This window comes from Carex rostrata, chromosome 16 (assembly GCF_964058835.1).
Source record: "Carex rostrata chromosome 16, lpCarRost1.2, whole genome shotgun sequence".
NCBI lineage: Eukaryota > Viridiplantae > Streptophyta > Magnoliopsida > Poales > Cyperaceae > Carex > Carex rostrata.
This window is the reverse complement of record NC_135933.1, coordinates 5,868,191-5,886,779: the sequence shown is the minus strand read 5'-3', so window position 1 is coordinate 5,886,779 and position 18,589 is coordinate 5,868,191. Positions and strand designations below refer to the sequence as shown.

General features: G+C 35.8%; 1 protein-coding gene across 1 annotated transcript; it reads left to right on the top strand.

Annotated features, from left to right (window-relative positions):
* Positions 1 to 3,660: 3,660 nt before the first annotated feature.
* Positions 3,661 to 17,151, top strand: LOC144567475 (LRR receptor kinase BAK1-like). The gene is made up of 6 exons (XM_078317622.1): positions 3,661 to 4,202; positions 14,508 to 14,768; positions 14,855 to 15,309; positions 15,534 to 15,903; positions 16,107 to 16,376; positions 16,706 to 17,151. Exons 1-6 carry the CDS (start codon positions 3,737 to 3,739, stop codon positions 16,894 to 16,896), a joined length of 2,013 nt encoding a protein of 670 aa, XP_078173748.1. The 5' UTR covers positions 3,661 to 3,736; the 3' UTR covers positions 16,897 to 17,151.
* Positions 17,152 to 18,589: the final 1,438 nt, after the last annotated feature.

Genomic DNA, 18,589 nt, shown 5'->3' with positions numbered 1-18,589 from the left:
TGAAAGATCTCATCGCATAGAATTTATTGCCTTTCTCTTATTATCAACTTTGGTGGACGGTCTTTAGGAGGTTGAGCATTAGATTCGAAGAGGACATCAAATTGAATTAGGAGTTCACTTATTCAGAGAATTTGCCTTGGAAGTATGCCGGTATTCTATATTTGTTCATATTGGTCGATGTCTCTGATTTTTTTCTTGCGATAGCCTACGGCATATAGCATGTTCGGTTACATTAACTGAAACTTCATGATTGTACATTTATACCAGTGTCGAGGAAATTGAAAAATATGATTTGAAGCATGAAATGCACAAAAAAAAGTTTGTAGAAATTGCACTAATTTACAAGCAAGTCCCTACTGTTCTAAAAATTTGTATAAACCACAAGACAAAAAAACTTGTGCCAGAATAACAAATCAAATAAAAATTATTTTGAATGCTTTCTGATTTGCCAGAATAATAAACAAATACCAGTTTAATTAGTTTAGGTATAAAAACATACTGTAAGAGTATGACATATTGTCAATTTCTAAATAGCATAATTAGCTTTTTGATTCTTATTTTGGATCTCTTCTGTATGCAATTAAAACTTCAAAGAAGAAACGCAGAAATTGACAATAAACTGAGGCCTCTATCTCAATTTAGCTGACACTTTAATTTACCAGTATCAATTGTTTGTTCACAATGATATAGTGTAACTATTGTTTTTTTAAGAAAATAATATCATTTCAATTACCATTTTTTTTCCTTATATGTTGCAAAATTTTATAAGAATTTCGATCACATCACCCTAATGTATAAGCTCTAATGTATAAAACTTACAGCTCTTTACCCGTAAGATCTCAGCTTAACTATACGATTTTGATTTATTTTTATTTTCTCATGTGCGTACAGGTTGAAGAGATTCTAGAAATGGTATGTTTGGATGAGAGCTAGAATAGTAAAATTTGAGAATAGTAAATAAGAATAGAGAAAAATTAGTGATTTTTAGGTTAGTGTGAAAATGGTGCTATTCGGAATAGTAAAAATGTTGTTTGAATTGTACATTTGGAATAGTGAATAGTTGTAACCGATAAATAATAGTATTAATAACGTGCTAATTAAGATGAAATATAAGCAAGTGAGATCTCAAACAAATTGTTACAACGTGGAGATAACATAAAGTAGTGTCAATTTTGTTATTTCGGGAATGTGTTGACGAAAATCCGGGAAAGAATTATTTTTCCCTCTCACTTCACATTTTCGAATAGTAGTTATTCCAACATTTACAAGAAATAGAGAATAGCAACTATTCTGACTATTATGAATAGCAAAAATGTTGTTTGGATGCACATTGCTATTCCGAATAGCCGCTATTCTAAGATAGCCTATATTCTTAACACATCCAAACATAGATACACGAAGGGAGAAAGGAAATATGAAAGATACAAGAAGAGAGAAAGGAGATATGAGTTTGGAACATAAACATATATATACATGTATATATTTTTTATATCCGGAAGAGAACCTTTCTTTATTTAACTTTTGTATTAATTAAAACATAAATTTAGTACGTTTGGATGCACTAGAGAATAGCTAGAATAACTACTGTTGAGAATAGTAGGTTAAGAATAGTTAGAATAGCTACTATTTAAGAATAGAGCTAACTCAAAGCTATTCGGAATGTTGTTTGGATTGAACATTTAGAATAGTGAGAACAGCGATTGAACATTTGAGATAGTAGTTTGCTATTCCATGTTTTTGTCCCGCTATTCTCGCTATTCTCGCTATTCTCGCTACATCCAAACATAGAGTGGGAGATAGTAGAAGGATACAACTGATATTTAGAGAAAAAAAAATTCTCCTAACTCTCAATTTTGTATTAATTGATCTGAATATAGCACTCCCCTTAAAATTAAGTGGCATAAATAAATTAATAAATAAGTATTTAAGTTGCACGAGTGGGATTGACTCGTCATCCGTTCGATCCGAATCAAATAATTTCGATTCTAAGTGAGACGGATCGAATAACAAAAATAAAGCTGTCTCGATTTGAATCCGATCTGATATGACCCATTCCCCAATGGAGAGGACACGAGTTACTGTAAGATTAAATTGGAGCGTTGATGTGAAGCGAAATTGAACTGCTTTCGTGAGAGATTTATTATTAGTTTCCTAGAGAGAGAATGAATCAATGAAACAAAAATAAAGCTGTCTCGATTTAAAATAATGGAAAAAATATATGGTGCTCACTGCTCAGGATTTCGAATTTTGAAATTTTAGCCGATGGATAATTTTGAGACACCAGACATGGTAAAAGAAGAGAATGTAATAAGCGCTAATGACCTACTGTCCTTGTCAGCAATATCAATATGACCCCTTAATGAATCCATTGGCCACTGTCATTAATTATTTCTTAATCAAGTAATAATCTTAAGTACGGATTGCAGACAATCAAGTGTTAATCAACTTCAAATATTTTATTTGTCAATCTTGTTAAAGTGTTGACTTGGATATAGTTATGCATGTAAGACTAATAAGTGTTAGTTTTATCTATTTTAATTTAAGGTTCACATGATATGATAAATGTCGATTTGGATTTGCTTATATTAAAATTCCACCGGTCAAATAAAATTTAAGATGAAGAATGTAAGTATAAAGACACGAAAGTAAGTTTTGAAATAGGGTGCTATAATCATATTCATATTTGTTTTTATTTTTATTTTTCAGATACGAATAGAATATTAGACAGATACTGATATAAATATAAATTAAATTGGATATTTATTAAAAAAATATTAAACTTCATAATATTTATCTAATATAATAGTGAATAATATAAATTTTTTCATAATATATATTAAATTATATAGTGTGTATTATTCGGATACAAATAACTAAAATATAAAATTATTTTTGTATATGTATCCGCACAAAAAAATTGAATATTAAATATCTGTATTGAATATTATTCGCTCTGTTTTCACCTACAATTGAACAAAAAGATCTGAAAATTTGAACTTTATAAAGAAAATCAGTTCCGTTAAATAAAGAACCAAATCTGCTGTGATTTTTTGACAATCACATAAGCCTGTTTACGTTTGGGTGACACAGGATTAGCGCTAATTCAGAAATGTTACTATTTTTAGCGAGTTATTCTCAACACAACACGTTTGGATGAAAAATAATGTTATTCTCAACAAAGGAATAGCTCGAGTTAGCTGCTATTCTGCTATTTCTATGAAATGTTTGATTAGCGGCTATTCCGAACCTAAAAATAGCTGCTATTCTGAACTATAATTATTCCGAATCTAAAAATAGTTGTTATTCTGAGCTATTACTTAGATTCATCCAAACGCACCTTCAAGGACTTTAAAACGATGAAGGACTGAATTTAGAATAACAGAATCATTTCTTAAAAAATCACATCAGTTTTATTTCCTATAAACAGCGGAGCAGCTTTTGGTCAAAGTTTTATTTATTTATTTTACTTTTTTTGTTTTTACATGCCCGTAGCCCCTAGTCCAAGTTTTAACCCAAGAATCGACAAAATATGTGCAAAATTCCATATCTTGGATCAGATGGTCCACATGACATCCCCTGCCTAGCATTTCATATCGCGTGCAGTTTTCTGTACCCGCAAGTTTATTAGTTACCATTATTGGAATCTGAAAGTGACAAACCAACTCTGGACTCTTTCCAGTTACCACTTCTCACTTCTCACTTCCCACTTCAGTACTTGTGGTAATTCATACACTTCATGACGAGCGAAGACAGAAGCAAGCTTCATTTTCTAATGGCTTCTCTCCATTTCCTCTCTATTTCCCTTCTCCTTTCCCTCTCTCTTCTCACCCCCGCAGCAAGCGCCAACGAAGAACTGGAAACTCTCATGACTCTCAAATCTTCGCTGGACCCCAAGGATCACTTGCTGGACACTTGGACGACAGGAGGCGACCCTTGCAAAGATGACTTCGAAGGGGTTACCTGTAACGGCGAAGGGAAGGTGGTTACGATCTCTCTCCAAGGAAAGGGGTTAAACGGGGTACTCTCACCGGCTGTGGCTGGACTCAAGGGCTTGAAAGGGTTGTATTTGCATTATAACAAGTTGAATGGAGAGATACCCAAGGAGGTCGGTGATTTGACTGGGCTGGTTGATTTGTACCTCAGTGTGAATAATTTTACTGGTGGTGTACCGGTCGAGATCGGTAATTTGGCAAATCTGCAAGGTAACTTCTATTAATTTCAATTTCTTTTTTGGGTTTTAGATGGTTTAATGTCTTAAATCAGGGTACGGCAACAAACTTTTAGGCACTTATAATTTGGAAATTTAAGCACTCCGGTCCCACTGCACGAATTCTAAGGCCTATGGTACTTTTTCGAAAAATTAATTTTTAGTTTTAAAACTTTTTTGGACTCGAAAGCGATGTAGTCTAGTGTACATCCTAAAATGCTATTTCCTTTCTTGTGCATTTTTCAAATTTGCTTTTGAAGTGCTTTGTCTTGTTCATCGGATCGAGCCCCATTCCATGTGACCGTTATGACCTCAAATTCAAAATAATCTCCTATTGATCCGTACTCTTTCTTTACTGACTTCTGTTTTGTCATTTAGTTGTAAAAATTACAAAAAAAAAACAAAGGGAGTAGTTTGAATCTTCTATTAATGCGGCATTTATTGTCCTTTTGTTTTTTTTCTTGAGTAAATTCCAAATTTTACGGTGCATATTAATAGCTGCAGCGTGTTGTCGTTAAGAAGAAATAGTAATTTAAAGGCACCATCCTAAAAAATAAAAAAAAGGGGAAGTGCTGTGCTAGAAGCCTAGAACTGTCCAGCTCAGTATCAAACAGACCTAATTGTCTCGAGATCCGTGCACGATTCAAAAAGGCCGAATTTTTTATTAATAGAAATAAAATAAATTAAATATTTAAAAACAACACTACTTTTAAGTTTTGTCCAAAACTAAGTAGAACGGGTTCTGTAAACCCATCCCACCAGACGGGTCCAATTGACCCATCCCGTTAATCTGATTAGCGTTAAACATAATCACAGAAAAAAAAAAAAAATTCACGGACGGGTTTAAGCATCCCGTCCCGGGCCTGAAAAAAAAAAAAAAAAAATCTCCGGCCGGGTTTACACAGCCCGTCCCGTTCCGAAAAAAAAAAAAGAAAATTCCCAGGCCGGGTTTACACAGCCCGTCCCGTCCCGAAAAAAAAAAAAATTAACAGCCCGGGTTCTGTTAACCCGTCCCACACTTCTTTATTTCTTCCGTCCTTGTCTCCGCAAAGCAAAAATAAATCGCTGTCTCTGTCTCTCATCTCGTTGTCTCCGCTCCGTAGTGCAAAGGAAGGCGGAAGAAAGGCAAAGAAGGGACGGACTAACGCAACCCGTCCGGATCTGCAAATTTTCTTTTCAGGTTTGTTTCAAATATAATTAAATTAAATTACTGTAAAAATTTATTAATTTATAGTAATTTTTAATTTGATTTGTTATCAAACTATTGATTATAGTGAATTTAATTAATTTGTTAATTGTATTTTAAAAGAATTGATTAGGAGTATTCAAACGGTTCGATTTTGAACTGAATTAGTTCGGTTATTTCAGTTTGAACCAATTTTCCTATCACTAAGTTAGATTTAAAATAAAAACAAAGAAAAGACAAGCTACATAACACACCTAAACCCACATGCAATAGAAAAAATGAAAAATAGGAATCACTTAAACCCCTTAAATTACAGTAAGGTATTTGCTCCTCTTTTACTTAATTGGTTGTTCTTGTGACTTAACCATGAAATCATGATCATCATTAAAATACCGGAATGGTATGCTAATTCGGGTCGATTCGGTTATATTTTTAAAACTGAATGATAACTTTGGTTTGCCAAGTTCAGTTCGGTTTCAACCGAAGCGAACCGATGAACACCCCTAGTATTGATAGCATTATTTTAGTTATTCTTGAGATTAACTACCTACTCTCAATCAGTAGTTGCAATTTATTAGATATAAATAATTCATAGGATTATTTGGACAATATTCTAGCCTAAAGTTCATAGTTCATTAATTTTAGATTTGTTGGTAATACAAGTAATTTAGGTAATGTAGGTACTTATTTTCCTAATCTATTCTGAAAATGAATTGAATTAATTAGATTTCATTTTATTAGTTTGGTAAGTGTATTTTGCAAGAAGTGATAAATTAGATAATTTATTCACCTCGTATTTTATTTATTTATCAATTTATTTATTCTTGTGAGTTTTAGAGTTCATAGGTAATTGCTTAATTTAGTAATTTATTTAATTATATTAGTGGTTAGTAAATTTAGATTGTTATTAATTTTTTTGAAAATATCATGCATGCAGAATGTCAAGTAGTCGTGATCCGGGTGGCCCTTCACTTGCTGCATCTGCACATGATGATTTTGGTTTTGAATCGGCATGGTCAGCAAATAATTTTAGCAATTTATTATGGATGCCGCATGACCAACATAAGGTCTCACGAATCCATGATGATGTAAATTACTACATGAATCATATAATTTTGTTTTTTTTATAGAATGATATAACTATTTGAATTACAATATTTTACTTTAATTAAATTGTATAACATTGACAGGATTACAGAGATGTAGGAGTGGACCCTCGAGGTATCTGGACTGGGATTAAGTACAACGACCTTTGCAAACCATTCTTACTTAGACTCGGTTTGTATCAGGTTTCTCAAATGGCTCACATAAAAATTGATCCAGCACTCCTCGCTGGTCTCGTGGAGCGATGGAGACCAGAGACTCACAGTTTTCATCTTCCCGTGAGAGAGATGACAATTACGCTGCAGGATGTTTCTTGTCTCTGGGCGCTGCCGATCGTAGGGTTACCGGTGACAGGTGCTTCAGACCGTACTTGGTCTATCTTAGTGGATCAACTTCTTGGGAATGGGACCGCAAGTGCGGTGCTTAAAAAGAAAAAGAGATCGGGGCCAAACGACACGCAAGAGGTTCGAGCGACTTCTGGGTATGCTATAAGTTTGAAGGAGTTGCGTATTCGATTTGCTGCAATGCCAAATACGAACCCGGATGAGCCGACAGAGGAGCAGATACGCCAGTACACAAGGGCGTATGTACTCGATTTGTTCGGGTCTATGTTTTTTGCTGATTCGTCGGGAGATTCGGTTCCGGCAATGTATTTGCAATTTCTACAAGATCTTGATTCCCCGGAACAGTACAACTGGGGTGGGGCTGTTCTAGCTTATCTCTACAGAAGCCTTTGTGTTGCGGTTCAGCGTAAAACAAAGCTTATGTTCGGGCCAAATGTGCTTCTACAACATTGGTGTTGGTCTCGTTTACCGACCGGCCGTCCTCGTCCCTTAAATGGTTGGAGTCCAAATTGGGCCAATCCAAATGAGCAAGAGTGTCCAGCATTCGGAGATAAGTGGTGTTGTCTCCATGATTATCGCCAAGGTCACAATCGGAGTGGAGTTAGTTACTTCCGCAACGAACTGCAGAAGCTCGAAGATTACATGGTAAATTGGGAGCCCTACAACGCATTGTTAAATCATATACCGTGTCAGCTGCCATCACGAGTTAATGATGAAAGGGGTGTATGGCTAGCTCGTGTGCCACTTGTGCACTTTTGGATAATTGAGCATTATTATCCAGATCGTGTGATGAGGCAATTTGGGTATGCACAGCCGCTCCCGCCACCACTGCCGCTCCCCGAGGATGAGGTACGCCGGTTACATAAATTTGTTCACAGTTCCAATGTGGGCATAGTAAATTGGTCTATTGTGCACCAGAATTACGTAAATGAGGCATCTAATCCAGGAGACCACTTGGTTGTTCCAATCGGGTATTGGAGTCATTACGACATATTGGCATATCGAAGTTGGTTCCAGGAAAATGGCATGTTCAATATCTTCTTAGGAAAGCGGTGCATAGAGGGTCTTGATGATCCCATTCCAGAATACAGAGATGAGATTGGCGAAGTAGGGTACATTCCCGGTGCCCCGAAATCGACACGTGATGTAAGTTTTATAAGTTAAAAATATTAATGAGATGTTATTATTCTTTCAATGGATTTATCACTTTTTTTATTTTGTAGACATTACGAGGGGTGAAGATAATATCAGCAGCTCTGGGATTGACGAAATCGAGGGCACTCAAGAAAATTGGAAAATTTTTTCTGAAAGCAAGTTGTGGCCTTCTCAAAGACAACGGTATGGATGCTAAATTGCAAAGTATGTTGAGGGCGGCCGATCTTCCAGACAATATCGATGACATCTCAGACGGTGATAATGCAGAACACATCCCTGACTTGCCACAAGATTTAGATCCCAACTATCATGAGAGATGGATAGAAACAAATGATGGGTTAAATGAATATCTTGCAAGCTTTCAACCCGAACCTAGTCATGTTGAACTGGTAAGTATAAAAAAGAATACTTTAATTGGTTGTCGATTATGTTTATTAAGAAAAGTAATATTTATAGGGAGATGAGGATCATGGCACGGCTGCACAAGGAAACACAGATGGGCAATTCTTCTCAGAGTTGTTGGGTACCTCGGTATATTGCGAAGATCATCAAGCAGGATCTAGTCAGGTCCATCAGGTAGAAATTTCATCACTTATAATGTTTAATTTTAATGATCGTTGATACGGTTTATTAAGTACTAAATTAATTATTATAGGAATCACAAGTTCCTATCACGTTCACCCAAGACAACACAGGACCTAGTCAGGTTTATCAGGTAATTTTAACTCTCTTGAAATAAATTTTAAATAATCGTTTATTGTGTTTGATACAAATAGTATGTCAGAATTTTAAATAATCGTTTATTTCAGGGTATGAATGCGTATGTCAGTTGGGACCAGACATACGATCAGGCCTATCCTCCGGATGCGCAATACACGGGTCACACAGGACCTAGTTTGGTCTATCAGGTAATAATTTTCAAATTTTAATTTTTATTTAAATAATAGTCGATTATGTTTACTAAATGCTAAAATGAATGTTGTAGGATTCGGATCACATCGAGCTGGCCCCGCTAGATGTTACTGGTGCACAAGACAACATAGGACCTAGTCCGGTCGTTACGCCACGTACACAAGCAGTGAATGACTTTTTTCCGTCGTACAATAATGTTTACGTTAGGCGTAAGAAAGCAGACAAACAAGAACGAAGATACCCCGAGCGAAACCGCCGAGCACCAGATTTGTTCACTTTCGATTAGGTATTTAAATGAACTATTACTTAAATAGATTGTTAGTTTGTGTTACGCCAGAATGTATTTAAATGGACTGTTAGTTAAATGGATTGTTAGTTAAATGGACTGTTACTTATTTTAGCTTATGTTTCTTGAGAACGTAATTACTTTGCTCTTCTTTTGGTTTTATTTTGTATGAATGTGTTGTACCCTAATTGTTAGTTAAATGGATTGTTAGTTAAATTGGAATTTGGCAATAATTTAAATATTTGGAAAACGTCAAACATGCGTAAAGGCTCTCCAAGAATGAATGAAATGAATACACCAAAATACCCTAATTGCACTGTTCTGGTAAACTGACCAGTACAGACCAGGGTATGGACAAAAATGTAAAGTGGACCTCACCATTGGATAGATAATTTAAAAACACATAAAATTGATATAAAGTTCATGTTATTTGGATTTTTCTACAGAAAGATACGGATCTTCAAAGTTCATCTCTTAAAAATATAAAATGCTGAATTTTCTGTCAGATTGACCAGCTATGCCCCTGTGTTCAACCCCTGTCTGATACAGCTAGGTAACTCCAAAGTTCACGAAATTTTACCAGAAAATAGAAGACTCTTTCCTGAGAATTTTCATATGAAGAACATAAAATTTGGATCAGCAGAACTATTGTAATTAAATTCTGAAGTTAGCTACCAGCATGGTAACAACAGCTATTTACCAGCAGAATTCCCTGTACAAAAATGCCTGTTTCATATAGTTCTGAATTGAGTTTAATAAAACTGTTTTACATGCATACAAGTCATGACTGAAGGAAGATTTCCATGTAAAGAACATGAAATTTGGTGTAGCCAATTGACGGGAATTAATCTCGAAAGTCCAACTACTCAGAAAAACGCTGCTGCCAGAAAATGGGCATTTGACCCCTGACTGATACATTGCCAATTTGAGACCCCTAAAAGGGTTGAAATGTCAAATAAATCACATATTCGAAAACTAGACTTCAAATAAATCATGATGGACACCAAATTTATGCCATTTGGACTCATATTCATCTCTGAATTGGAATTCAAAATTAAATCGAAATTAAATATTAGAACTGCACAGGACATGGACAACAATGCCCCTGTCAGTTCAGAAATGTTTAAAAATAGAAATAAAATTCCTAAAATGGTAAAAAGAGTCTTGAACGTACGGCTTCATCTTCGACTGTAATCAGAAGATGTTCCTGATTTAAAATCATTAATTAGAATACAAAATTTTTGGATAAGGAAAAAAAAAAATCAATATTAAAATATTAAGAAACCTGCTATATATATGTCGGACACAGAATGTCTAGATTGCTGTCCCTGATTCCTGCTAGAGGAAGCCTCTAAACAAATAACACAACAACAAGGTCATTAATATATTATGTACATATATTTCAAATGAGAATGACACAAAAATAATGCAACCAACCTGCCGCACGTCTATCGGACGTCGAACGTCTAGCTTGGTGTCCCACGGTCCTTCCTTGCATTTCGTCCATCGTCATGACTATACGAGCGTGTTTTCTCCTACCCTTCTTGATTTTGTTATTATCCGGAACAATAGTTAGACCATCATAGCGAGGCCATTCACATTGGTTGGCATAGCCGTGAAATTGGCCACTCCAAGTTTCGGTAAGTGTCTTTGCGGAATACAAATGATTCACGAATATGTTGTGGTTGTATCTCCGTTCTCGACACACGGCAAGTACATGAGCACACGGTATACCGGTAAGCTGTGGTTTGAGACATGCACATTGTGCTATGTTTCCATTACTTATGATGACCTTATACCGGAAAGTTTCTTTTTTATAAGTAAAATTTCCATCTCGTTCTTTGTACACGACCCTCTCATCATGCACCTTGACCTCGTGTTCACCGTGCACACCGAGTGGCATGGATCTCATTTCCATACACTTTTTGATTCTTTTAGCCAATAGCTTTTCAACTCGCTCTGACCAAAGTTGTTGACTAGCTAAGCGAGCCATTGCTTTCTCTTGTCTATCCCTAAACCACGCAAGACACTTGTAATATGTGTCTTCCACTAGTGCAACGACTGGCAGTCTCCGGCTAAATTTGAATACATTATTCAACGATTCAGATCCGTTAGTAGTCATAATTCCCCAACGAGCGCCGTTGTCCATACATTGATACACCTTCCATGGTTTAGGGATCTCATTATGATTGGTATCTTGATATTTACCGACATTATTTAAGTACGCAACTGCATCTGGATTTTTCTTTCGTAATATTTCGAAGAACTCCTCAAACCTCCGTGGCTTCTTTTTGTTGCAAAGTATTTTAAATAGGTCACAAAGTTTTCTATTGTGTACTTTTTTCATCAAATTCTCGGCAATGTGTTGTGAGCACAATCTGTGAACGCACTCGCCACCATCCTCGTACCAACCACCGTATCTATCGGTGAATACTTTCTTGATCCCCATGTGCCGATCAGAAACAACGCACATGAACTTATTACCAATTACCTCCAGACGCAGCCACCTCATGAACCATCCCCATGTCTGGAAACTCTCTTCCCCGACTAATGCAAAAGCCAGAGGAAGCAACTGGTTCTCAGCATCGTAACCGCACGCTATCAACAATCTCCCTTGATACCTACCAGAAAGGAAGCATGCATCAATACTAATGATTGGCCTGAGATGAGGCACTGCAGCAATGCACGGATCGTAAGCCCACGCAGCTGCCTTAAACAACCTTTCTGTTGGATCTCCTGTGGGTTCGTGCGCAACTCCGAATTTTGTTCCTGGATTGTCTTTTTTAATTGCTTCCAACAATGGAGTGAGAAGGTCGTAAGATTTTTCCCAACTACCGAATAGTTGTGCGATTGCCAGCTCTCGACCACGCCACAACTTGTTATATTTGGGAATGATTCCCTTGTATTCTTTACGAACTAGCCCTTTAACGCTTTTAATGGTTAAGGCAACATTCTCCCTAATATCTTCTCGTATAACATCGGCGACCATTTTTGCAGTTAATTGTGCATGATCGGTACGAGAAGCATCGGCATGGCATGTATGCGGTCCTGAAATTGTTCTAATTTCCCACTTAGATGAAAATAATCCAGACTTAGCATACAAACGCCACGCACACCTGGTGTCCTTGCAATTGACTACCATGCTAGTTCTATTGCTCCCCGTAATTTTTACTTCAATATTCTTTTTGATGTGATAACTATTTATTTTCAATTGCAGAGCCTCTTTTGAAGAGAATTCATTACCTACAGCGAGTGTATCATGAACATGTTTCGGCCTACTGAAGAAGTTGACATCTGCGGGTTGAAATGCTGAGGTGTCATTGAAGCTTGCCACAGGGTGACTTACACCACGGTCACTTATGGGAAAATGTTCAGCCTGAACGCGTGGTGTTTGGTGTGATTGTGTCGAGGTATCATCCCGGACATCCCCTTCTGAATCAGCTTCATTATCCCAGTCGGCGTCATCCTCACATGAGTCAGCGTCCTCTTCATCATCACTTTGAGGCACATCATCAAAATCAGTATTAGGATCAGCTGCCTCCGGTGGATCGATCCATGGGCTATTCTGATTATTGTATTCTGTCTGAACAGACGGTGACGACTCGTTCAGATTGGGATAAGGATGCAGATAAAGGTCTCGCCTCGGTGTTTGTTGTGTCGGATAGGGTTCAAAGAAACTGGGATCTGCATAGTTACCACTATATTGGGTATGTCGAGGGTCTTGCCTCGGTGTTTGTTGTGTCTGATAGGGTTCGAAGAAACTGGGACCCGCATAGTTATCACTATAATGGGTCTGTCGAGGTTCTGGATTTGTTTCCGGCACCATACTATTAACGAATAACTGCGGTTGTATTTCACCGATGATTGGAACCAACTCAATGTATAAATCGAGAAAAGTATACTGGGTTTGGGCACGCATACTTTGCATATAAATACCTCTCCAACTCTGATCGCACACAATTTCAATTTTCTCATAATAACGTCGGGCTGTTGTACCAACATTAACCCGTGCATGTGCTTTTAGGTTATACTCATTCTCAGAATATCCAAGTTGACGATAAATTTCACCTTTCACATCATACCAACCGTATTCATCAGTCACACTCAATGAGAATCGAGGACTAATACTATACTCTACTCCTTTACGACCGTGTCGTATTTCACCACCAAAATAAATTCTCAGCATCAACATGATTAATTATTTTTATAAATTAACCTGCACAATAATGAATAAATTACATGTTATTATTATTACATTAATAAAAACTAATATTAATTAAATTATTTCACAAAAATTACTGAATGACATAGCAGAAAATAATAAAATCATTTAATTAAACAAATATAAAGTTCAATAATTACGTAAAAACAAATTAAATTTCATAACATTTTAGTGATACCTTACCAAATTTACCTATTGAAATATATTCATAACTAATATTAATTAAATAGAAATTACATATTATTAACCTACACAATAATGAATAAATTACATATTATTATTATTACATTAATAAAAACTAATATTAATTAAATTATTTTATAAAAATTACTGAATAATATAGCATAAAATATAATTAAAGAATTACCTGTTTGAAATTTAATTTCGCTATTAACAACAACTTCTTTCTATCTGCTGCTATTTGAGTGATGTTTTCGTCTGAACGTCTTGCCTTCTCTCCGTCTGAACGTCTTGCCTTCTCTCCGTCTGAACGTCTCGCAGAGTGGAAATGAATAAAAGCGTGTCTGAAGGGTATAAAACAAGCTGTCCGAGTTTTTTTTTTTTTTTTAAATTCGGGACGGGTTGTGTACTCCCGTCTGCCTTTTTTTTTTTTTTTTTAAATCGGGACGGGTTTTGTAGTCCCGTCTGCCTTTTTTTTTTTTTTTTTAAAATCGGGACGGGTTTTGTAGTCCCGTCCGCCTTTTTTTTTTTTTTAGGAGCTAATTTAATTAGGCGATTATTAACCGGGACGGGTTGTATAATCCCGTCCGGTGGGACGGGTCCTCACAACCCGTTCTACTTAGTTTTGGAAAAAACTTAAAAGTAATATTCTTTTTAAATATTTAATTTATTTTATTTCTATTAATAAAAAATTCGGTTCAAAAAGGACCTTGTAATAATAAAATAATTGTTTCCGCTACTTAGTGGCAGACTGGGTCCCAATATTTCATGTATCTGAATTTATTATTCCAAGTTTGATCTTTATAATAATTGCATATTTGGACTAAATTTTTTTTTTATTGTTAACAAGAAATTTAAACATATCGATATCAATATCTGACATACGAAGAATTTTCTTTTGTTTGTTCTAGTATTGCAACTATGTTACAACCAACTAAGCGGAAGCATACCGACCCAGCTAGGCCTAGCAAATAAGCTAAACGTACTTGCTCTCCAGTCTAACCAACTAACTGGAGCCATCCCTGCCTCTCTTGGTGATCTTACCCAACTGCTACGGTTAGACTTAAGTTTCAACCGCCTCTTCGGCTCAATACCTTCAAAAGTGGCTGATATTGAAAGTCTAACTGTCCTTGACCTAAGAAACAATTCTCTCTCAGGAAATGTGCCTTCTGGTAAGCACCATTTGTCATTTTAGGAATGTATCATGTCTTATACAATAATCATATTTAATTAAGTTATTTTCTTCATTTGTTTTAAGGTTTGAAGAGACTAAACACTGGATTTCTCTATAGCAACAATACGGGTCTATGTGGAGTTGGATTTAAAACCCTCCAATCTTGTCCAACAGACAATCCATTAAAACCAAGAAAACCTGTACCGGTTAATAAGCCTCGACAGATCCCCGAATCAGTCAACCCAAATATAGGCAACCGGACATTCAATTCCAAGCACTCCTCAACTGGTGCTGTTGTTGGATCTTTTGTGGCATTCTCCTTTGCAGCGATTGGTGCATTCTTTGCCTTCTTGTATTACCGGAGACAGAAGCAGAAGATCAGCAGCTCATTAGATGTTTCAGACAGCCGTCTCAGTACTGACCAATCAAATCACTTATATAGAAAGAATGTGTCTCCTTTGGTTAGCTTGGATTGCTCGGACAGGTGGGATTCAACGGGTCAGGAGATGTCACAGAGCTTAAGGTTCAACCTAGAAGAGGTGAAATTATAACCTTAGTTCTTTTATTGGTCCAGTTGCTTATTAAAGGTAAATGCTTAAGCTTATTCTCGAGATGTTTGCGTGAAAAGTAAATTCTGTGTGGCGTGAACAGTTGAGAATAAAATTATTTTTTCTAATGATCATACAAATGAAAATATTTATATATGTTTTGAGAAACTTCTTCCATTTGTAAAAATTAAAAAGCAAGGTGATATACGTGACAGGTGGAGTGTGCAACGCAATACTTCTCAGAAGTTAACCTGCTCAACAAGAGCACTTCCGGCACATCTACTTACAAAGGAACTCTCCGTGATGGCACCATTGTTGCTATTAAGGGAATAACCAAGACAAGTTGCAAAGCAGAGGAGGCTGATTTCTGGAAGGGACTGAAGGTTGTTACTCTGTTGAGGCATGAGAATTTGGTTGGGTTGAGGGGTTTCTGTTGCTCAAGAGGGAGAGGTGAGTGCTTCTTGGTGTATGAGTTCATGGCAAACGGCAGCTTATCAGATTATCTTGATTTGACTGGAGATCAGTTGAAGGGGCGGTTTCTTGATTGGGGCACCAGAGTTTGTATAATTAAGGGTATCGCCAAAGGTATGTTGCCGTATCTAGTTTCAAATTCAAATATAACCCTGCAAATTAAGGATTCACTGCAAACAGCTGCATTTTGTCATTAATGTTTGAAAATTTGGCGATGCATCACTTTGTTTGTTACAATGGTGCTTTAGTAAGAGTTTTTTCAGTGGATACTTGGCTTAATATTATTCTGTTAAACATATTATTTTTCATCTGATCAGGTATAGAATACCTACACTGCAACAGAGCTAATAAACCGCCTCTTTTACACCAAAACATATCGGCTGAGAAAGTTCTCTTAGACCGCCACTTCATGCCTCATCTCTCCAATGCTGGTGTGCACAAGTTATTAGCGGATGACATTATCTTCTCTGCTCTCAAATCCAGTGCTGCCATGGGGTACCTAGCACCAGAATACACCACCACCGGCCGGTTCACTGAAAAAAGTGATATCTATGCTTTTGGGGTGTTAGCATTGCAGATATTGACAGGTACAACAAAAAAGGATCTTTGTCAATTGCCGCTGTGATCTTACCATTTGCAAATAGTAACCAACATTTTGTGTATCAGCACTGACATCCAACAGTCAAATTGATCCACAAAAGAAATTAGGTTACTAGAATTGGTCGAAATATTATAATGTATTTGAGTATATCTTTCTCATCACACTAACTTCCAGTTGCATTTGCATATGAAAAATTTGGTGTTATATGCTAGCATGACAGAATGTTGGATGTTATTTGCCAAAGATATTTTAGATTGGAACTCCTCTCTTTTTAGTTTTTCTCATAGATACTGCTACTTTTGTGAATATTGACAGGTAAAAGAAAAGTCTTCCACAGAAGGGTTAGCACTGAGTTTGGTACACTGGATGAACTTGTAGATGTGAATCTCAATGGCGATTTCTCTAGAACAGAAGCCGCAAAATTTGTAGGTATTGCTCTACTATGCATAAGTGAGTCGCCAGGTCATCGGCCTACGATGGAAACAGTTGTTCAGCAACTTGGTTAGTGTGTTCTTGGATCTTGGTCTTCTCTATATTTTAGATTTGTCTTTAGGAGAAAAAAATAGCAACTTGATTGTTGCTAGAAGTTTGGGATGAATTAGAAGCTAATTATGGATTAGATTTGCACTTGTGCAATATTTTAGCTAGGCAAGTGGTGTGGCTACAGTTTCTTAATTAGGAACTCTAGATGTCAAGTTCATGTAAGATTTTGACATTATTTTCTTGAGAAACCAGTCATTGCAACTTCCCTACAATGTCGCCCCCCTTCAAAATTGTCTGTTTTCAATCGAAATTTGTATATTGGAAAAGCATGCGTATTTAACAACTCAGGTTTAGAATCGCTCTTATCAAAGTATGCGTATTTAACAACTCAGGTTTAGAATCGCTCTTATCAAAGTGCGGCATGTTATATTTTCTTATCTTCAATTTCAATCATGTCACTTATTTTGCGTTAGGATGGCTCCGGAATAGCAAAACATAGATCACTATTCCGTGTTTCGGTGCAAAAATTGTTGTTTCGAACTTTTGAGCTAGCTATTCCGCTATTCCAAATTGTTGTTAGCCGCTAACTTCACTATTTCTTCAAATGTCTTTTTTGCCTCCACCGTACCTTTATTTTTCAAAACTTTAATAACTCAAAATTTAAAACTTAAAATCAAAATAAAACTGTTAGATGTGATCTATGTTATTTTCTCTATGTGCTCATAAAAAATTATTATATTTCAATTTTGTTTTTATGTGAATTAATAAGTTAAAAAATCAACATCTAGAAATTATCCACATTAGCATGTTTTTTACAAGCTTTTGATGACAACCAAAACAAAACTGAAATGTTATAGTTTTTTCCACGTGAATTTTAATTGAAATGATATAGATCATATCCAATATTTTTATTTTGAATTTTAAGTCTTAAATTTTGAGTTTTTAAAGTTTTAAAAAATAGAGGCATTAGAACCCTCTTCATTGATTCATTCAAACGCATGAGATTTGGAAGCATATTTTTGCCAACGATTCGTACTTTTAGATCTTTACTTATCAAACGTCGATATGTATTATTACCAAACGATATTTAAACTGTATAAAGCTTTATACTTAGCATATTCATACATCCAACAATATATTTATTATTGTTGATTTCTAGGACTGAAGATAAAAAAAAAAAAAAAATGTCAAAACACTATTGCAAGTCAAATGCAACAAAATTAAATAAGAAAAACAATATTCAAATTAAGAAGTCCCAACTATCACCTATTATCAAAGCAAAGCGGCTCGCCTAATTTGACACTTACCTTCGCTTATGCCTAATATAGCAAAATAATTGATAACTTGAATCAGCAATATCCACTTTGCAACAAATATTTCTTTCTACTTCTTTTCAAAAACTCGATTTTATTATTACATGATAGGATGAAATTTAAAATGCCAGCTTTGATTTCCATCACCATGTTTAAATTTAGTTTGACAAATAAATTATTCTCCTAAAATGCATTACTGTAATATTCTTTTGAATAATTATAATCATCCCCACACCTCTATCTCCCCATTTATCTCGGCACCTCCATTAAAAGAAATTTGTACTATGCTCCCCTTTTTTTCAGTGGTCACGTACACTCATCCTGCGTTAACCTTCATAAGTATAAATACTAAAATATAAGAAATTAATACTTGCATACACAACTTGATATGACCATCACTTTT